At 42.3% G+C, this 22,800-nt stretch overlaps 1 protein-coding gene across 6 annotated transcripts in view; it reads left to right on the forward strand.

The window, feature by feature from the left end:
* The first annotated feature begins 7,420 nt into the window (after positions 1 to 7,420).
* Positions 7,421 to 22,800, forward strand: part of LOC121320437 (pyridoxal kinase-like) — a 166,738-nt gene continuing 151,358 nt past the window's right edge. For all 6 annotated transcript variants that reach the window (XR_005950842.1, XR_005950843.1, XR_005950844.1 and 3 more), the window contains exon 1: positions 7,421 to 7,696. Coding sequence is in view for 2 of the 6 variants with exons in the window: in XM_041258768.1 (XP_041114702.1) it covers positions 7,616 to 7,696 (81 nt within the window). In the remaining 4 variants the exon portion in view is untranslated. The remainder of the gene's footprint in view (positions 7,697 to 22,800) is intronic.

Below are 22,800 nucleotides of genomic sequence, written 5' to 3' on the forward strand. Positions count from 1 at the left end.
GTTTTTTTTTGTTTGTTTTGAAAAAAAAAAAAATGGGGAAAAGTGGCTGGAAAAAGCAGAAACCTCCCCAGCAGCCAGAGCAGGTGCTCTGGTTTAAGATGACTGCATCCAGGGAAATTCCTGATGAGGACCAGGGGGGGTGGTGCCTCCTGTGCAAACGCTATGGCCATGGAGTGGCTGACTGCCCTCTCCCGGAAACAGAAGATGGGCAGTCTCCACACCAGTGGCTGGAGCCAAAGCGTCTGGAGACCCAAGAGAGGAAGGTAAGGAGAAAGAGGTAGAGAGGGGAAAAGATGAGGAGGAAGCCAAAGGAGCCAAGGTGATGCACCATGTGCACTGTCTATGGGCATGAGGACGAGGACTTCCCAGAGCAGGAGCCAGAGGATGAGGAGCCCGAACATCCTAAGCCTAAGTGGCAGGAGTCTTAACACCCAGCTCCCAGAAGGGGGGAGCACAGGCGTCTACAGCCCACAAAGGGGGAGTCGGTGCATTCACAGCTCCAGAAGGGGAAGGCAGAGCGTCCACACCCCAAGTCTCCACCAGCAGAGAAAGAATGCCTGCTGTTTCCACCTCCACCAGCAGAGGAAGAATGCCTGCTGTTTCCACCTCCACCAGCAGAGGAAAAATGCCTGCTGGTTTCGCACCCTGCAAGTGAGATAGAGCCGCATCAGTCCCCTGCAAGAGAGGGAGAGCTGCACCAGTCCCCTGTAAGAGAGGGTGAGCTGCACCAGTCCCCTGCTAGTGAGGGAGAGCCGCACCAGTCCCCTGCAAGTGAGGGTGAGCCGCACCAGTTCCCAGCAACAGGGGGAGACTACCAGATGCTTTCATCTCCGTTGCCAGGAGACTACACACTGCTCCCACCTCTGTCGCCAGGAGACTACATGCAGCCCCCACCTCCACCAGCAGAGGATGAATTCCTGCTGGTTCTGCCTCCAGCACCGTGGAAGAACTGCTTGCAGCTTCCACTTCCACCAGCAGAGGATGTATTCAGGCTGGTTCCGCCTCCACCGCAATAGGTGGACTGCTTGCAGCTCCCACCTCCACCAGCAGAGGATGAATTCCTGCTGGTTCCACTTCCACCATTGTGGGAGGACTGCTTGCAGCTGCCACCTCCACCAGCAGAGGATGAATTCCTGCTGGTTCCACCCAAGGGTGCCTGCCTCACATCGCTCAAGGATGCCTACCTCGTTCCTCCCAAGGATGCCTGCCCCGCATCGCCTGAGGTTGCCAGCCGCTCCGCATGGCCAGGGATCGCCGTTAGCTCTGCTTGGCCGCAACGGTCAGTGTGGCTGGAGCCCCACCAGAGGGAGCTGCTGGCTATGAAGAAGGGGGGAGAGGTCAGGAGACCACCTTCCCCCACAGCAATTTCGCTGCAGGAGTTCTGGGGGCTGGAGTTACCCCAAAGGGAGCTGCCGGCTATGAAGGGGGGAGAGGTCAGGAGACCACCTTCCCTCACAGCAGTTTCGCAGCCGGAGATCTTGGGGGAGGTCTGGAGACCACCCCCACAGACAGCCGGGCGGCGGCTAGGATTACCTTGGCCAGAGGAGCCGGCCTGGGTACAGTTGGCCTGGCCACTACGGCTGTTGGGGTGGGAGGACCTCCCACCATGGCTGCCACCTTTGGCCCGTTGCTGCCCCTGTTCCTGGGCTGGGACTATAAACCAGGACTTTGGGACTGAGGGGGGAGGTGGCCATTGAGGCCAGGTGTGCTGCGCACAAAGGGGGGCATTTGTGACGGAATGTCCAGCTCCTTTATGTTTATTAAGTGTTTTATGTTGTCTGTAGTGTTTTAATGTTGGTGTTTATGTATAAAATACACAGGATATAAATATGGGTTACGAGCACAAGTGCTTAAAATGTATATTTGTATTTAAGCACGAGGATTGCACAACACTTCACGTGCAGGTAAAATGTAATATGTGAGAATGGGGAATTACGCTTAATTAATTCACGTGCAGTTGTACTGAGACTCCAATTGACTGATTGATTAACAATTGAGTCTCTACAGCTGCATATAAACAGCATGTTTTCACTCACTCGGAGTTGTGTGTTCAGGAAGTTGAGAACAGGTGAGAGAGAGGAGAGTAATTTAAATATAAACAAATGCTACTCTTGTGAGAGGACTTGCACTATACCTTGTTTGTTTGTTTGTTTGTCTGTCTATTTACTTTGGCCAATGTGCCCTTTATTTTCAGTCGTGTGTTTTGTTTAAAACATTTGTTTATTATTATTATTTACAATGAAACTCACCACCATTCATCAGTGTTTGGAGTCTATTTCTGACGTCACCCCTGCAAAGCCATCCTGTTCACATATGTCCTTTGAAATTTTTGTCTATTATTCTGACCCATATTGATTCGGTGTTGTTTACCCAGGGGGCCCTTGTCTCTCTCCATGGAGAACCAAAAAGGTTGATTCTTGCAGCTCGAAAACTCTCCCAAATCTGTTTCACCACTTGAGGATGCAGTTTCCATTCCAGGGGCTGTCTGGAGCTCTTCTGGACAGGAGGTCTGCTGCCTTGTTGTCCACCCCGGGGAGGTGAACCGCCCTAATGGAACGCAAGTTTCTGTGCGTCCAGGACAGGAGTCTGTGTGCTGCGTTGTGAAGGCCCAGTGAGCGTAGGCTGCCTTGGTGGTTTATGTAGGTCACCACTGTAGTATTGTCCGTCCAGACCAGCACATGTTTGTGCACTAACTGCTGGCAAAAATAAGATAACGCCAAGTTCACTGCTTGCAGCTCTTGGGCATATACGTGCACTTGCTGCCAATGTCCCTTCCACTGACCTCTTATTCCTCTCCCATTCCAGACTGCTACCCAGCCCAGGCTGGAGGCATCTGTAGTGATCACTTCCCTTCTTTGAGGGGATCCGAGGGGAGATCCGAGGCGCAGATTGCCAGGATGGAGCCACCACTCCAGAGTCTTCTGGCATTGTCTGGACACTCACAGCAGCCGGTAGCGATCTCGGACAGGGAGCTCCTTGAGCATATTTAGTGGAAGTCTTCTCGAGGAGGCAGCCATCAGCCCCAAACAACCTTTGATATCCTCTGACCTGTCTTCCGACAGTGAGGCAAGCATGCTCACAGAGTTCAGTTTTATCCACAGGAACACTGTGGACTGAGATGGTACGAAGTTCCTCTTCTGTTGATGTATTGAGAGCCTTAATTTCGTCACATGATCTCTGACCTGTTTTGTGTGCGCCTCTTCGCGTCTTTTGGAATGCACGCAAACTAGCCAATCATCCAGGTAGTTCAGGATACGAATACCCCGCAGCCTGAGTGGAGCCAGTGCTGCATCCATGCACTTTGAAAATGTGCGGGGCGCCAGCGAGACAGAATTTGTATGCGTCATGAACGGAACGGATCGGGGCGTGAAAGTAGGAGTCTTGCAGGTCGATCAATGTGAACCAGTCATCTGGTTGGACGGACTGGATGATACGCTGTGCTGTCAACATATTGAACTTCCTCTGTTTGAGGAACAAATTGAGGACCCTGAGGTCCAGAATAGGTCTGTAACCGCCGTCCCTTTTGGGCACCAGGAATTAGCTGAAGTAAAAACCACTGAGGGCATTGTTGGATCTACCAAGCGCACAGCGTTCTTCTGTTGAAGATTGGCGATCTCCTGTTGAAGGAGTATCGCTTTTGCTGACTCGACAGTGGTGCAGAGCACACCCTTGAGGAGTGGCAGACCTATGCGAAATTGTAGAGCATATCCGTATCTCATTGTCGATAGCACCCAGGATTCCTGGGTGCAGTCTTGCCATGGGTCGTTGCCTTTGGTCAGTCCAGTTGTGAGGGGGGTTGGTGGCAGCTGTGGACAGCAGGAGGGGGCTGGTGTTTCTTATACCCCGGCCTCAGTCTCCAGCCGGAGAACCGGTTACCCCTGGCTGCGGTGGTCTCTTGCCGCTGGCTCTGCCTCTCCCTGCTTGTCTGTTTTGGGTTGGCAGGTGGTGTTCTGGCCGTGTTGCCCCTGCAGGCTGAGAATGCCACCTTGGACACTGGCGGTAGGCAGGAAGGCGTGAGAACGTGGAAGTGATCTCCGTGGCCTTGTGGGACCTTTCAAGGCTCACATCAATGGTCGGTCCGAACGTCTGCCCAGTGTAATAGGGACATCTAGCAGTGCTGCCTTCTCGTTCTCGACGACCTTGGCCTGTGTTAGCCAGAGATGTCTGCGCGTGGCAACCAACGCCGTTAGAGACCTGCCTGATGCCTGACCTAACTTCCTTTGACAGAAAGATAATGAGGTCTGGTGATAAATCTCCCTCCCTCCCGCCTTCCTGCCTACCGCCAGTGTCCAAGGTGGCATTCTCAGCCTGCGGGGGCAAAATGGCCAGAACACGGCCCGCCAACCCAAAACAGACAAGCAGGGAGAGGCAGAGCTGCATTAATCTACATTAATGATTTAGATTCTGGTATAGTAAGCAAACTTGTTAAATTTGCAGACGACACAAAAGTAGGAGGAGTGGCAAACACTGTTGCAGCAGCAAAGGTCATTCAAAATTATCTAGACAAGAGTCAGAACTGGGCAGACACATGGCAAATGACATTTAATAGAGAAAAGTGTAAGGTACTGCACTCAGTAAATAAAAATGTACATTATAAATATCATATGGGAGATACTGAAATTGGAGAAGGAATATATGAAAAAGACCTAGGAGTTTTTGTTGACTTGACTTGTTGACTTGACTTGTTGAAATGTCTTCATCTAGACAATGTGGGGAAGCTATAAAAATGGCTAATAAGATGCTCGGATACATTGTGAAAAGTGTTGAATTTAAATCAAAGGAAGTAATGTTAAAACTGTACAATGCACTAGTAAGACCTCATCTTGAATATTGTGTTCAGTTCTGGTCACCTTGCTATAAAAAAGATATTGCTGCTCTAGAAAGAGTGCAAAGAAGAGCTACTAGAATTATTCCGGGCTTAAAAGGCATGTCATATGCAGACAGGCTAAAAGAATTGAATCTGTTCAGTCTTGAACAAAGAAGACTACGTGGCGACCTAATTCAAGCATTCAAAATTCTAAAAGATATTGACAGTGTCGACCCAAGGGACTTTTTCAGCCTGAAAAAAGAAGCAAGGACCAGAGGTCACAAATGGAGTTTAGACAAAGGGGCATTCAGAACAGAAAATAGGAGGCACTCTTTTACAGAGAGAATTGTGAGGGTCTGGAATCAACTCCCCAGTAATATTGTTGAAGCTGACACCCTGGGATCCTTCAAGAAGCTGCTTGATGAGATTTTGGAATCAATAAGCTACTAACAACCAAACGAGCAAGATGGGCTGAATGGCCTCCTCTCGTTTGTAAACTTTCTTCTGTTCTTATGTTCTTAAAGAATGGGAGGAGAAGTATCTGGAAGGGCTGGCCTGACAGGTTGTTTCCGGGACTGGGAAGTCGGTCAGCCTGGAAAGAAGCGAGACTCTGTTGTAAGACTGAATTGACCTGAAAGGTAAACGACAGCCAGCTGCAAGTAATAAAGCAGCTGCAACTGTTTACCAAGATGTCATGCAGGATTACATATAGGGGCCAGGGTAACACTGATCTTTTCCTTTGTTTGGGTGAACATTTGGAGAGAGAAGGACCGAGAGAGGAGATCTCGTTGTGAAAGAGTATACCTGTTGTGTATTGTTGTGTTTGTTTTCGTAATTGTCTGTGTTTTCACCACCAGACAGTTAAAGCACATCCGGAGCTGTTGCCGAGGGTCAGCACTATCCGGATCACCACTGCATTACCGTCATGAAATACCTGTGTTTGCACTAAGCACCAGCACGACTGCACTCACCCAGGACTAGTGACAGTGTGTTCGTTTTTGTTCGGGACGGTGCCCTGTTTGTTATCCCCATGCCTTACACATTGTTGTGTATTGCCGGGGATTTATTATTTTACGGTCACGAGACCTGTAATATAAATAAAGCACTTTTCACCGGATTACCGTTGTCTGCCTGCATCGCATCACCGCTACACCTGTTCCCGCTTCACCAGCCACTTTGCCACACTCCCCCATTAGGTAGATCATCGCCATTGTTACTGCAAGTAACTCCCTATGTCTGCCTCCGTTGCCCGCTCCTGCAGCCTCTCAGCCAGCTGTGTCTGGTACAGGACCAGTATAGCCATTGCATTGGCCGCTCTAGCTGACAGTGCTGTGGATGCGTATGCCTTTTTCAGTATGGTGTCTGTCTTTCTGCACCATTTGGAAGGGCAGGTTGGTTTGGTAAGGGTGGACCCCTGCACCAGTACTGTGACTGTGTCCCCGATGGTGGGGAATGTGCCTAGACCTGCTTCTTGGGCTCCTGTGTTGTGTAGCAGGGCCTCTGCTGTTCTAGAGGCTGAGGGGGCGGAGGCTGGTTTGCTCCAGGATGTGAGCACCAACTCCAGAAAATCCTTGCACAAGGGCAGGGCATGATGCGGATGACCCTTTCTCTTTAAGAAGCCGTTCCCTCTTCTCTCATGCTCAGCTGACCAGGGAACGAGAAGCCCCAGATCTTCTCCCTCTGTGATACATGCAGGAGGGGCGGTATAGAGTCCCCCTGCTGTGGCCTGTGTAAATGACGTGGTGGGTTCGGACACGTCCTACTTTGAGACTGTGAAATACAGCTTCAGCCTTGGTCAAGCTGAACCGACTAAAAACTGGACATGGCCGTTTCCAGGCCACCCAACACAAGTGGGATCTCACTGATGACCCAATTTGAGAATGAGACGACGGCAAGGAGCAGACGGCTGACCACATTTTATACTCCTGCCCTCGCTTCAGGTGCACCGGCAACTTCACCAATTTGGATGATGCCAGCTGCGACTGGCTGAGGCACCTGACTGTGACAATATAACTATGTAACTTCTGCATGTTACGCTCATACGAATATATATAGTGATTGACGGTCAGAGAGTCTCTTCCCATTCGGTAATGGTTGTCATTCAATTGAAAGGGAACTTACTGTTCCAAATCAGCACAGCAGTTACACAGCTTATAATACACCGTTACTACCAATAGAAGACTTTCACTACGCGACAGAGAAAGGATGGACCCCCTATCCTCGCCGTAGTTGTCCAGGAACTTGCAACAACCCCCACTTCAGAACAAAATGCTAAAAAGTATACTCTGCTTACAAAGTATCGAGTAATAAAACTCCAAAAAGACAGTAGGGTTATTTTGTATATGATTTGAGGTCTGCGATATATATATATATTTTTTGCTAGTTAAACTGTAATATTGATTTTTTTTCAGTGAATACACTCAATTTTATTTTAATATTAAAATATAAAACATTATTAGGGGCAGGAGAATTATCACTGTCAGTAAAAACAGATTTAATTGAACTAGTCCGTGAGTTGAAGACCGACAACATATTTATTTGCAAAACGAATCTGACATTTTGGTCACGTTTAATTGTTTTAATTTTCAGACTCGCTGATGCAAGGGGTCTTAGGTGTCCGCCTTAATTGCCTGAAGAATTTTTGTCGGTCTGGTCAATGTGTGTTTCTGTGTTGCATGTCCTTCAGTCCTGCCACAGTATTTTTTATACTACTCCTCTCAAACATATTAACTGAAATAGGACCAGAAGCTAATACCAAGCTTAACATATTGCTTATTTTGTATTCGTCTTTTTAAAACTACGCACAACATGGAATGCAGGGTGCTGTCAATTCAGAGTCATGTTGTCAGAGGATATGTCGGTAACAAATCCGCGTCTTTTCCATTACAGGTAAGAAAAAATATTTGTCTACGGTATTTGCGTTTGCAGTAATGTAATATTATTTGGAAGATATTATAACGTAACATTACTAGGTCATTGTACCATATGTAAAATGTCTAAGGTCACATGCTGCAAGTGTAATTACTTCTATTAATTGTAATGCATGCGGATTATAGATATATATATGGTGAATTATATATAATATATATATTATAACGTACACAGTTCCATCTACTAGCGTATAAGGTCCATATGCATAAACAAGCAAACATGAATATTATATAAACCCTTTGCTATATCTAAATGATTCATATTCATAACGTTGACTGTGTTAGGAAAAAATTCCATATCAGCGTATGTTGTGTGGTATGTTGACTGTTTCTAGGAAAACATTCCATAATATGTATTTTTACAGCAAACCAAGACAGGTCTAACTGAAAAGACCTGTCAGTGTTTGTTACGGTTCTGGTGTTGTATTTTTAACGAAACCAGAAGTTACTGAATGCATCTGTGTGTGTCTATCACATGGTGGTGGTATATTGTTAACCACACAATCTTTAAGAAGGCTGTTTCTTTGCACTGGTAAGTAAGCTGGTGTAAAGCTGGTGGCTGTACACGAGCGCATTAATACGTCACATGTCTGAAACCACACACACGAAGGTGATGACAGCCAGCACAAACAGTGGAAAATGAGAGAATTCTGGGCATTATAGTAAAGACAAGAAAGAGAGTAAATGCACACCCATCAGTGGGAGGTATGGAGGCAGAAGTGAAAGCAACTTTAATTTCTTGCCGTTAACACAGCCCAAATACATTGGCCTATTCTGTTGGTATTGTAACGTGCATGGGGAAAGGTAGATGACAGCGGTATCGGCGCTCTGCTTTAGTGCAAGAGGTCCAGGTTTCGCGCCTGCGTGCGGGAACCGCATTATCTTGCAGAGCACATCGATGCAGTTTTGTACATAAATAAATAACGGCAGCACATGTTTTACCGGTAGTACCAGTGTTAAGCACATTTCTGTATTACCCATAGAATTCGGTATTCCTGTCATATTTTTAAAATGTTTACTTCACACCGGTTCACTTGCTGTTACAATTATAAATTAATAGGCTGTCCACATAGGTGAGCTGTTAATGAACTCGAACTCTTTATTGTGTTCTTCTCATGGCTGTTCTATGTTTCTTGTACTACAATCCCCTTAGATTGACGCTTGCATAGATCAAGATCGCTACACGTGAGCAACTTATGTTTCTGAACAGTATTCTGTTTTGTATTTGTAATTAATTTAGAACAATTTGTAGATTTTATTTTTCACTTTGACAACACACTTTTTTTTGTGTTGATCAGTGGCAAAAACTCTTAATTAAATCCATTTTGATTCCATGTTGTAACACAATAAAATGTGGAAAAGTCCAATTAAAATGCATTAAAATATTTTTTTTTCCATTTATCTACACATCCTACCCCACAACTTCCAGAAAAAAAATATTTTAGAAATTGTAGAAAATGAATTAAAAATAAAAAGTGAGATAGCTTGGTTGGATACGTGTCCAATAGTAATCCTAAATTAGCTCAGGTGTAACTAATCGCCTTCAAAATCACACACCAAGTCAAGTGGCCGTGTTAAATTGTAGTGATTCACATTATTTCAGGACACACACAAAGAACACACGGTCCAGTGGCCACGCCCCCCTGCCTTCGCCACAATTCTGACTAAGGTCTCAGCTGTCAGCCTCACGTGCAGGAACACGCCGAGTGTGAGCGTAGTGGAGTGAGCCGATTGTATGTGGAGCCGGGGAGCAGAGCGGTGTGGTTCCTTGAGCGGACATTTCCGGCCCGCTGCTTTACAGCACAGTGAAGAACTGAGCACGGTTTTATTTTTCTTAAATATATAACAAAAGAGGTATTAAAAAAAAAAAAAAAAAGTTACAAATACAGATGCAGTTAATTTACATTTTTTCTATCATGCCTGTGCACGGTAACCACTCATTTTCCTGTTTCAAACCACAATTAGGCACTTTTATATTTTGCAGACTTGAATTGCATTTTTTTTAAAACTTATTTTTTTTTTATATTCAATGTGATTGACGTGGCACTTTATTAATTATGATTGATAGATATGATTGATGTATCTACTATAGATACTAATGAGAGCAAAACAAATACAAAAGAAAAACAAGGGAACCACAGATCTTTTAAAGAAAGTTGGGAGACTTTGTATAAATGGATTTTATATTTTTAAACGCTGCAATAAAATTTCTGTTTGTGAAGCATCCACACTATAATTTCACTCACAGAATCACCGCCTGTGCACCTATTATCAGTTATCAAAGCCTGGTTTTCAAACAAACTGATTATCGCTCATCAATACTGTATTGGTATAAGAAAAGTGTTGTTTTTGAAAAAGTAATATGCTGAAGATAATGTAAACAACACCAAGCTACAGACAGGGAGTCCCAAGCTTTAAATGTGTTACTGTTTATAGAGAAGAACTCAACTTTATTATGAATATTTATGTTATTATGTTTCAAGCAACATACTACGATAGTGTTAATTATGGTAATGTGTTTGTTTATTTAGTTTTAAAATGTTTAGTAAAACGTGACCTATTGTTTTATCTCGTTAGTACAACTGGCCCCCTTTTTTGGAAGGAATTAACGCAGCAATAAATAAAAAAATTGATGACAATTTACTCATCTTTAAAGTTTAAGATACATTTGATTACTGTTGAGGCGGTGTGTTTAGCATTGTTTATTTGTGATAACTCAACCCTAGCTGGGTACAACTTACTGGAAATGTAGACTACCCATTGCCTCAATAGTAATTGGTTGTAGATTTTGTGTGTCCACTTCACATAAGAACATAAGAATACTATAAAGAAACAAAATAATATAAGAAGTTTACATTTCTAATGACAACTCCGCCACAGAAATCGTAACAAATAAACACTATTGCAGTTGGGCTATCGACCCATGTTAGAAACTGATCCATTTACATCTAGATGGCGTAACGGGAGTTCTCATAACAACACGCTAAAACCACAGGTGAAGTGCACTATTCTTGTATTCTTATATTTTGCAAATGTAAAAACCGGCGTAGTAAACGACGTACACCAACAATCATCGAATAACTGGGTTAGCGGTCTTAACGTAGTCCGTGAAGAACTTGGTCCCTTGTTTCTTTTTTTCAGGCTGAAAAGTCCCTTGGGTCGACACTGTCAATAGCTTTTAGAATTTCTGAATGCGTGAATTAGGTCACCACGTAGTCTTCTTTGTTCAAGACTGAACAGATTCAATTCTTTTAGGCCTGTCTGCATTTGATCGACGGCTGTATAAGTTCATACTCCAGAAAATGCCGCACGTAACAATGTCAAAACTTCGTAATGAACGGAACTAAATTAACGTTATGACAAGGTGATTACATAGGCTAGCTGCAGACAATCGGAATCAAATATGAAGGATCAGGGGTGTAACGGATAATACTTCTGTAAGAATCAGTAAATGTGTTTTGTCCACGTAGTCTTCTTTGTTCAAGACTGAACAGATTCAATTCTTTTAGCCTGTCTGCATATGACATGCCTTTTAAGCCCGGAATAATTCTGGTCGCTCTTCTTTGCACTCGTTCTAGAGCAGCAATATCTTTTTTATAGCGAGGTGACCAGAACTGCACACAATATTCAAGATGAGGTCTTACTAATGCATTGTACAGTTTTAACATTACTTCCCTTGATTTAAATTCAACACTTTTCACAATGTATCCGAGCATCTTGTTAGCCTTTTTTATAGCTTCCCCACATTGTCTAGATGAAGACATTTCTGAGTCAACAAAAACTCCTAGGTCTTTTTCATAGATTCCTTCTCCAATTTCAATATCTCCCATATGATATTTATAATGTACATTTTTATTTCCTGCGTGCAGTACCTTACACTTTTCTCTATTAAATGTCATACGCCATGTGTCTGCCCAGTTCTGAATCTTGTCTAGATCATTTTGAATGACCTTTGCTGCTGCAACAGTGTTTGCCACTCCTCCTATTTTTGTGTCGTCTGCAAATTTAACAAGTTTTGCTTACTATACCAGAATCTAAATCATTAATGTAGATTAGGAATAGCAGAGGACCTAATACTGATCCCTGTGGTACACCGCTGGTTACCACACTCCATTCTGAGGTTTTTCCTCTAATCAGTACTTTCTGTTTTCTACAGGTTAACCACTCCCTAATCCATGTACATGTGTTTCCCTTGAATCCCAACTGCGTTCAGTTTGAGAATTAATCTTTTGTGCGGGACTTTGTCAAAAGCTTTCTGGAAATCTAAAATAAACCATGTCATATGCTTTGCAATTATCCATTATCGATGTTGCATCCTCAAAAAAAATCAAGCAGGTTAGTTAGACACGATCTCCCTTTCCTAAAACCATGTTGACTGTCTCCCAGGACCCTGTTACCATATAGGTAATTTTCCATTTTGGATCTTATTATAGTTTCCATAAGTTTGCATATAATAGAAGTCAGGCTTACTGGTCTGTAGTTACCTGGTTCAGTTTTGTTTCCCTTTTTGTGGATCAGTATTATGTTTGCAATTTTCCAGTCTGTCGGGTCCACCTCTGTGTCAAGAGACTGTTGCATGATTTGGTTAGCGGTTTGTAAATAACTTCTTTCATTTCTTTGAGTACTACTGGGAGGATCTCATCCGGCCCAGGGGATTTGTTTATTTTAAGAGCTCCTAGTCCCTTTAACACTTCTGCCTCAGTTATGCTAAAGTTATTTAAAACTGGATAGGAACTGGATGACATGTGGGGCATGTTGTCAGTATCTTCCTTTGTAAAAACTTGTGAAAAGCAATCATTTAACATATTTGCTATTTTTTTTTCTTCCTCTACGATTTTGCCATTTGTATCTCTTAAACATTTAATCTCCTCTTTGAATGTTCTCTTGCTGTTGTAATATTGGAAAAACATTTTGGAATTGGTTTTAGCTCCCTTAGCAATGTTCATTTCTATTTCTCTCTTGGCCTTTCTAACTTCCTTTTTGACTTGCGTTTGCAGTTCTGTGTACTCTTTCTGCGTACTTTCTTTTTGGTCCTTTTTTAATGCTCTGTAAAGTGCCTTTTTTCGCTGAATATTTTTTTTAATTGATCTATTAAACCATTTTGGCAATTTAGTTTTACATTTAGATTTGTCTACTTTAGGGATATAATTGTTTTGCGCCTCTAGTACTACATTTTTGAAGAACAACCATCCTTCTTCTGTGGGTGTTTTCTCTATTTTACTCCAATCTACTTCTGTTAGTCTCTGTTTCATACCTTCATAGTTTGCTTTTCTAAAATTGTAAACCTTAGCTTTAGTCATTACTTTTGGGGTTTTAAAAGACACTTCAAATGAGACCATGTTGTGGTCTGAGTTTGCCAGTGGTTCTCTGACCTCTGTTTTAGTTATTCTATCTTCGTCTTCTTATCTTATTCTATCTAGTAACGTTGTACATATAATCGATCTTCATCTTTCAACAGGTATCGCTATTGTCTTAACTCTTTGCATCAGGTCAGGTGCGTCAGGTCCAATTTATTTTCACATGCGCTGTTTAAAATATTTGTTTTCAGAGTAAAACAGGTTTAAAAGGCATTTAATCGCAAAAGGACACTCGGTGCTGTGTCTACAGCCAAGCCCCACCCCTTGTTTGCTGTATTTTTCACATACCTCTTCATAGACGTGCGTACTGATAAATCCTCTCCCGATCATTCGTTTTATCACCAAATTCCTCAATAATGCATTCCAAGTCATTACTTTATTACTATAACATCTCAAAAAGCTTTGCAAATGTCTGTGATATTGTTTGAGCGCTGAATGCAGAAGCAGCTACCTCCTTTGTTATGTCCGTGTTATCTCTGTAATGCATGGGGCTATGAGAAACGCCCTTTTTTTTCGGTTTCATTCAGCCATTGAAAGTTTTTCTCTGCTTTTTCCGGAGATATAACGACTAGAGACCTGTGCTTTAAGTCTTTTTGATGATGTTGGACTGGAAAGAGAAAATTGTAATGTCTGACCTGGTCCGACATAGGACCGCAAAAGGTTAATTATCCTAACTAACTTTTCTTCCCCGGAGTCTTCATTGGAAGGTTTTGGGGTACTATTCAGCATTGCCATTTGCAGTTATATTCTGTGTGCACGATTCATCCTGTAGTTTAGACGGAAGCTGTTGGGTGCTGCTGCGGGCACCAAAATAAACTACAGCAAATCAACATGCCTGTATTTCTGATATAAAAATAACAAATGGTTTCCTATATAAGACAATTTCTGCAAATCTCCGTGCATAATTGTGAATTCTGTATCATTTCTGTGATTGCAGAATTGGGGAATCTGGTAGGGCTAGTGACTAAACCTGTTCGTTTATGATTACAAAGTTGTAGTGTTGGATATAAAGATGTACGCAAAATAAAATAAAGTAGGTGAGTAGAAAACGATCTTATTACCTACTGTTTCATACATGCTAACATTTTGACAATTAAGTTAAATTAATGTTTGGGAAGGGGGGGGGGGGGGGCACAATAAGGTCCTGCACTGGGGCCCATCTTTCTCTACCTCCGCCACTGACCTTCGCACTCAGTTTACTAACTATCGCAAGATATTATCATAAATATCAACATCAATTGAAACTCCAGCCTTTCGAGGTAAACCTATTATTTTGAGACCATTCTTACAGAGCATTAATATAAGCATATTTGTGTCTGTCTTGCAGCTGAATCTCTGATTTCTCTCTGTAAAAATGCATGTCACATCAGTGCATAGCTCACTCGGGCACCAGCCAATCTACTGGTACAGGGGGGCGAAGCAGGAGTCTTGCGATGATTCTGCCACTAAAGAGAGTGCTGCTCTCGAACGTTACAGTTTTGTCGTAAAATAGAATACTAAAATCAGTGAAGCACAATCTTAAGGAAATGGTTAAGGAAAAGAACAAAATGTGAAAGAGAATGTAAAGCAACTGGATGGTAAAGAAAGAAATGAAATAATATAATGTGCTTGAGGTTAAAACTAAAGTGGGGTTGATGAATAGACTTTGTAATTGTTATTGGTGTGTTAAATAAGAGAAACTACAAGTAATTCAATCTGTTTTAAAATAAATATGTGTTGTTTTGATAGAGAGCATACATGAGGGGGGGTATTAGGATCCAATAGTGCCTACTGGAGTCAGGACCAACTCCAGGTTTATTCAATGGACTAATTTGGGTAATTAATTATGTTTAAAAGGGTGCGAGTGTGTGTTTCAGGGTGGGTGATGGTAGGAGTTTGGTTTGGAGAGTTGGAGAGCAAGCAGGTTATTGTACTGGAAAACGAGCTATTGGTTTGGGATTGTGATTTGGTTTTGGAGACGAGGTAACAGGCTTAGCCTGCCTCGTTATTACTAGGGAACAACATCTGTGTAGATAGGGCCCGAGATCGGGTTAGGTGTGTGTGTGTGTGTGTGTGTGTGTGTGTGTGTGTGTGTGTGTGTGTGTGTGTGTGTGTGTGTGTGTGTGTGTGTGTGTGTGTGGGTGTGTGTGTGTGTTTTTGTAAACCAAAACCTCTGTTGGACGGATGAATCTGACTCCATTGTCCGAATCCCTTGCTCGGGCCTAAACCCAAATAATGCATGATCCACCTTAGACCAACATCTTAGTATGTGTGTGTGTGTTGGTGTGGAAGTGTGGGGTACTGGATGTGTGTGTGTGTGTGTGTGTGTGATGTGTGTGAAGACGTGTGCTGTAGTGTGTGCATTGTGACTGATGACTTTTACATTAAACAAAAACAATGTTATTTTGATTCTCGAACCCTTTCATATGTAGACATTATCCTTTGGGCTGCAGCAAACCACAACTCAACTGCCACTATTTTATTTGAAACTCTCGCTAGAGCTCTTGCTAAGATGACTCAAATAATATTTACATTTGTATATTGCGTCTCTGTTCATTAACAGATTTTTTCTTAACATACGACAAAATGTGCACTTGGCGAATTGTCGTAACGAAAATGCAAATTGCGGTATGTTTGCACTGCGACTGGCCCATCTTAGTACATCTACCCCTAAATGTATTAAGTTTGTAAAGCCCTAGACACATTGCCCCTTTTTTTAAAACAAGGGCTGACCCATGGCGATATTTTGTAACAGCAACACCTCCATATGACCTGTTTTGACCAATCAGGATATTTAAAATACCCATTTTATAAGCTGAAATGTTGAAATGCCTAGCAACACAAATAAATGCACTTGAAAAAGGTACTGTACTTCACATTTGCAGTCTATACAATTTGGTCACATTACGGCCCACTGTCCCAGAGTAACCTTGCAATTTTGGCCCTCTGCTCTGTAAACTTTGGTCACCCCTGGCGCTAATATAAGCTTTTTGCTATTTTGTTAGATTTTTTTTTTTTGTTCACATTTTTGTAAATTTTAAATTTGTATTAATAACATGCCACCTCAAAGAGTTTTCTTTGGAGTAAAAAATTTCTACCCGAAAAGAAGGAAGTGGATGGGGAGTAGAGATTATGTAAAGCTTCAGACGGGTTTGAAAAGAACGCTTTTCTATTTTTTTTTTCTAATTTCTTGGAATTAACTGGCTGTGTTGTGCTGAACTTTAATCACCCTTTGGATTATACTATTTTGACTTTGAAAAGGTTCAGTGAGGAACTTTGATCTGCTTGTTTTAAAAAGAAACAAACATTGAATGACTTTCTGACCTGGTTGGAGAACACATGCAGGGATTAATTATTAAATTACTGGGTCGTCCAAGAATGCTGTGGTTTATAGAGAGTGGGCTTAATTTCTACAGATTTATTAACCTTATCAAACAGTATTTATATGTTTAATGCAAACGCTGCTAGGTTTATATTACATGTAAACTGTGTGTTTCATAATCTGTGGCCTTACTGATACTCGTCTTAAACTACTAATAGTGCTATTGCTTAAGTAAAAACATACAACTGTGTTAAATGCACTTTATTATTATAAGTTTCTACATTCTCGTCTGTGGTTTTTAAATTGATAAAATGTTAACTTATTAATGGGTGAAGAGAGTAATAGGACGGTTGTTAAATTGTGTTTGGGTATTATTATCTTTTATATATGCAATGCATTGCAACTGACCGTGTTATGATATACTATTTCTGGAAATGCAACAGTAAGTGATTGGTGTTTTTGCTACTTAAACTTATGTATATATTTGTGACAATTAAGTAAAAGTTATAACTATTTCTTTGTGCAAAATTACAGTAGTGCAGAGTAAGAAGGTATAGTACCAGACAAAAGTTTGAGTACACTTGCTGGAAAAAAACTAGGTTTTTTTTCATAATTGACAATGTTTTACGTTGAATACATTTCTGTAAATACTTAAAAATGAAAACACATGTTACAATATACAAAACAAAACATAAGGAGTATCAAAGCAATGTTCAAGAAAATTGAAAATTGTCTCTAAATCTTTGATTTCCTCAAACTAGCCACCTTTTGCCTTAATAACAGCCTCACAAACACGAGGCATTCGGTTAACAAGTTTCAGCGGGAAATCACCCGACATGTCTTCCCAGCTCTTATGCAGCAATTCCCAGAGATGTAGGGCACTTGTGGGTAGCTTTGCTTTGACTCTTCTGTCCAGTTCGTCCCGTACAAGTTCTATGGGATTGAGGTCTCGAGACTGGGCAGGCCAGGTTATTAGATTGAGTTGTCCTTCAATTTCCTTCTTCGCCAGATAGTTCTTGCACAACTTTTGAGGTGTGTTTCGGGTCATTATCTTGCTGAAGAATGAAGGACTGCCCAACTAGCCGTAATCCTGATGGAATGGCATGCCTCTGAAGTGTGCTATGATAGCCATGCTCGTTGAGCTTGCCATGGACTTGGTAAAGATCACCAACTCTGTCACCAGCAGTGCAACCCCAGACTATGACACTGCCTCCTCCATGCTTGACAGTGGGAACCACACATGCAGAACTCATTTGCTCACCCAATGCATCTTACAAATACTCGGCGATTGGACCCAAATGTTTCAGATTTTGACTCCTCGGTCCATAAAGCTGACTTCCACTCCAAGTGTCCAGTTTCTGTGTTTTTTGGTCCAGGCAAGTCTCTTCTTCTTATTCTGTACTCTTAGCAATGGTTTCTTTGCAGCAATTCTTCCAGTTAGGCCAGCTTCACTCAATCTTCTCTGAACAGTTGATGTTGAAACATCAGTACTTCTAGTAGCATTTAGCTGAGCTTGTATTTCAGGGGCAGTTAATCGCTGTTTTTGCAGACTTGTGACTCGAACGAACTTGTTCTCTGATTCTGAGGTCACCCTTGGCCTGCCTGATCTAGTTCGGTCCTCATGAGTGCCAGTTTCTTACCACCGGGCAGTCCCAACCACCCGTCCCGATCTCCATCTCTGTTACACAGATCTCCGAGCCCAGACGAGCTGTCTTTCACAGCCTCAAGATCAGACATGTCCGAACCTGCCACATCAGTTGGGCAGGCCACAGCGGGGGGCTCCATACCGCCCCTTCCTTATCTGCTGGAGGAGTTCCTTGCCTTGATGCAGCATGTAGCTGCTGCCACGGATGTTCCCTGGCCAGCTGAACAGGTGGGAAAGGGGAACCGCTTCCTAAAGCAGAAGGCACCCACAGCATGCCCTCCCCTTGTGCCAGGATTTTCTTGAACTGGTGCACTCATCTTGGAGCAACCCATCATCCACCTCCTCAGCCTCTAGAACAGCAGAGGCCCTGGTATTTGGATCCTGAAATATCTGGACAATTGGCTAGTTTGCGCGCATTCCAAAGTACGCGCTGAGGCGCACACAAAACGGGTCATAGATCATGTGACGAAGCTAAGGCTCTTTATACATCAACAGAAGAGCAACTTCGTACTGTCTCAGTCCACAGTGTTCCTGGGCATATAACTGAACTCTGTGAGCATGTTTGCCTCACTGTCGGAAGACAGGATTTCGTCGTTGGAAGTCACACTCTCCCTATTCAGACAGGAAGCTCATCTACAGGTCAGAATATGTCAAAGGTTGTTGGGGCTGATGGCAACCGCCTCGAGAATCCTTCCACTAGGGTTGCTGAGAATGCGCCTGCTTCAGCCTGGGTCAATACGCTCAAGGTGCACCCGCTTTGTGATTGGTACCAGCTGGTGCGAGTGTCCAAATAATGCCGGAAGACACTGGAGTGGTGTCTCCGTCCCGGCAATCTGTGCCTCTGATCTCCCCTCGGCACCTCACAGAAGGGACGTTGTCTCTACGGACGCATCGAGCCTGGGCTGGGGAGTGGTCTGGATTGGGAGAGGAATAAGAGGTCAGTGGAAGGGACATTGGCAGCAAGCGCACATAAATGTCCAAGAGCTGCAAGCAGTAACCCTGCCGTTATCTCATTTGTGCCTGCAGTTAACGCAAAAACATGTGCTAGTCCGGACGGACAACACTACAGTTGTAGCTTACATAAACCACCAAGGCGGCCTGCGCTCGCCAGGTCTTCACCACGCAACACCCAGTCTCCTGTCCTGGACACACATACGCTGCGTTCCATCGGGGTGGTTCACCTCCCCGGTGTGGACAACAAGGCAGCAGACCTCCTGTCCAGAAGAGTGCCAGACAGCTCTGAATGGAGACTGGTTTATTTATTTGCTGCGTAATGGCATTTTAGACTCACATTTGTACTTCTCACCTCCACTTCTTTCTTTTTTATTTTATTTAGAGTGACCATTTTATTATTAATTTATTTTCCCCTAATTTGGAATGTCCAGTTATGTTTTTTTTTCTCCTCACCTTAGCATGTCCCCATACTACAGCAATCCTTACCGGCTTCCCAGCCCCCACCCTGGGAGCGTCGGAGCCAATGTGACGCCCCCCTCGGGGTCCCCAGCAAAGTTTGGCTTCTCTCTCCCCTCCATTTTAAACTTATAAATAAATAATGTTATAATTTTATTCAACATCATATTTACTTTATAAATGTTGTTATGACTCATAAGTCAATGACTCTGTTTGAAAGTATTGTTTACTGTAGAATGATAAGGTGATTCAAATCTATAATTAGGGGTTCTGATTTTTACTCTGACTTTTATGCTCTATTTTTTTTAAGAAGTCAATTGATACCACTTAAACCATGGATGTATCTCAATCACAACTGAGAAACGTATTAATGGTAAATTGACTTAATTTACAGTTAAAAGAAAGTGTGATTGCACTGAGAATCTATTCTCGGCTCCCACTCTTAGGCGCCTGTCACAAAGACTGCTGTAGTGGGTGACGTCAGACCAGAAACACGAACCAACACAGAAGAGACAGACGTGGATTTTTGGTGAAGCTGAGTGCTTGCTTGCGCTCAGCATTTAATGATTATACAAGCAGAAAATAAAAGGTTGCAAGACAAACGAAACACAGGACATGGCACTTTAGCCAAAATAAATATACAAACAAAACGGACTACACAGACACGGTGAGATGGTATTTCTATAACTATTAGTATTATTAATTCTCTCCTCTCCACACCCATTCTCCACTCACCGAACACACAACCCCGACTGAGTGAAAACATGCGGCTTTTATGCAGCTGTACCGAGACGCGACTGATAACACCGTGTAACAATTTTTTTTTTTGTTCCTGGGTAGTAAGTGTTATTTCCTAATTGCTTATGCCTCAGAAGTATAGAAAATTACTATTATTCCCCACAAACTTTGCTTTTGTGACCAGGACAGTGATATTTCAAAATATCACTATTTCCAATGGGAAAACGGGAAAATGTGTGTCTTTTCGTGCACATAAAGTCAGAAAAAAACAAACACATGAATCCAAATTAACATGTATTTATACTAAAGTAATACAAAAATGACTACAAAAGATTTAGAAGTGAGTAATTTTTCGAGATTTACGATTATACTGTTTATTTTTAAATATCACTGTCCTGGTCACATAAGCAAAGTTTGTGGGGAATAATAGCCATTTTCTATACTTTTGAGGCATAAGCAATTAGGAAATAACACTTACTACCCAGGAACAAAAATTGTGTAATCAATCATTCAATTGGAGTCTCGGTACAACTGCACGTGATAAATATAAATAAATTAATAAAGTGCAATTTCCAGTGCTCGCATATTATTACATTTTACCTGCACGTGAAGTGCTGTGCAATCCTCGTGCCTAATTACAAATATACATTTTAAACACTTGTGTTACACAGACCCATTTATATTCCATGTACCAATCGCTATAAACCAACATTAACACACTACATGTAACATACAACACAAATAAATAGCCCAGGGGCGGGGCACTTTGCCACAGCGCCTTAAAGATTTACTAGAATAATAAAGAAAAAGCAACATTACCACCTGGTAAATACAGGTGTCATTTACACGGCACATTGCAGTTAACTCTTCCAGGACACACTCACGTTTGCTACATTACCCCATTCTACCGAAGCAAAAAAAGAAAAAAAAAATCACTCAAAACGAGAAGCATATTTTACATCTCTCCAATAAACAAATAAAGAAATGGTTGTTTTAAAATAGTGCTGTCTAAGATATCCGCTTTACATCCCACAATAATGCTCACGCATGCTTTCCCCCAGACCTAGTGTCCAGAAGGTTTGTAGTCTATGACCTAAAGATGTTGGACATTCTGCTACCCTCTTCACTGTAGTGACTTTGGTATACAATTTATTTATATATAAATTTGTCTCTAGGCGCACTGTTTAAGAATGGCCAAATGTTAGTTACTGAGACATACCATAATAGTTCGGTGATATTATGTAGAACTCTGATTCCCTTGACAACAATTGACATACACACAACGTGTCAGAACTATAAAACAATCGTTTATTTAAGGGAAAAAGGGGTGCACAACTAATCTAATATTACAGAAAGGAAAGACTATTGGTTAGAGATATGCGTGAATAGTAATATGCAGTTTATTGATTCCATAGTCAAATGATTACAATGACCATAACATCATTAGCATACATGGTTAATATACTAATATTGAATATGTCTTCACACACAGTGTCTACTTTGCATTAGTATTTTCAATACCCATTTCTCGTTGTAATTGATCATGTAAATATGCACGAGAATTAATTCAACTTCCCATTTCTTACACACTCTAAAACAAGAAGTTATATTCTATTTCTAGAACAGTTTCCACTTAACTTGATAGCATTTGCTTCAGTTACTTTCTCAAGTCATAAACTATTTAATATTAGTCATGTTGAATACTTATTGATTTCCATATACAGACGTCAATCTGTGTCAATGAATACTGCAGCTCTCCAGATCCACAGTTCCAATGTAGACGGTACTTGGTACGGTATGGTACTCTCGGAATCTTCCAAAAAACATAACTGACGGCTTTGCTTCAGTTCGTTTCGTGCAGATACGTAGAAACAAAGACCCGATTTCCAATTAATGCAGTATCCCGTCACTGATCCAGTCTCTCGTAGGACAGACGGCAGGGCCCTTCCTCAGAAGATGATTCTAGCCATTATTCAGAACATTGGTTCTTCCTTGCCTTCTGTGAATTTGAACACGTATGCTCCCATGACTCTGCAACTTTATTCAGAGCAGCGTAGCATCCATTTCGCCCCTCCGAACTTGAAGTCAACTCTAGTGGTTGGACACTACTTGTGCACACCTCCTTTGCGGTCAGTATGCATGTCTGGGCGGCAGCAGCACACAGCAGAAGCTCACTCAAACTTCAAAAGTCAGCGGGTTTTGTGATTCTCTCTTCAACCCTGTGATTGGCTAGTCTGGTTATTTTGGGCAGTGCCTGAGTCCATGTGAAGTGTCTTGGTTGTTCTCATACCGACACGGCCTTGTTCTCCATTGGTCCGCTATTTTGTGTGTCAAGGTACTCAGAATTGTCTGGCTTGTGGCTCGAATGGTTCTTCTTAAAAGCATTCTTTGTCAGTGGAGGAGTTGGAGACCAGAAACCAAGAAGACACAGAGTATGGTTTAAGACCCCCCCCCTTTGCGGTCCATTTATTCAATGCCTGTCAGGCGTGTCAGGATCAATTTATTTTCACCACACTGTTTATTTTACATACGCTGTTTAAAAGTAATTATAGGTTTAAAAGGGATTGCATAGCAACAGGACACTCAGTACTGTATCTCCAGCCCCGCCCCAC

Source organism: Polyodon spathula, chromosome 9, assembly GCF_017654505.1.
Source record: "Polyodon spathula isolate WHYD16114869_AA chromosome 9, ASM1765450v1, whole genome shotgun sequence".
In the NCBI taxonomy this organism is placed as follows: Eukaryota; Metazoa; Chordata; class Actinopteri; order Acipenseriformes; family Polyodontidae; genus Polyodon; species Polyodon spathula.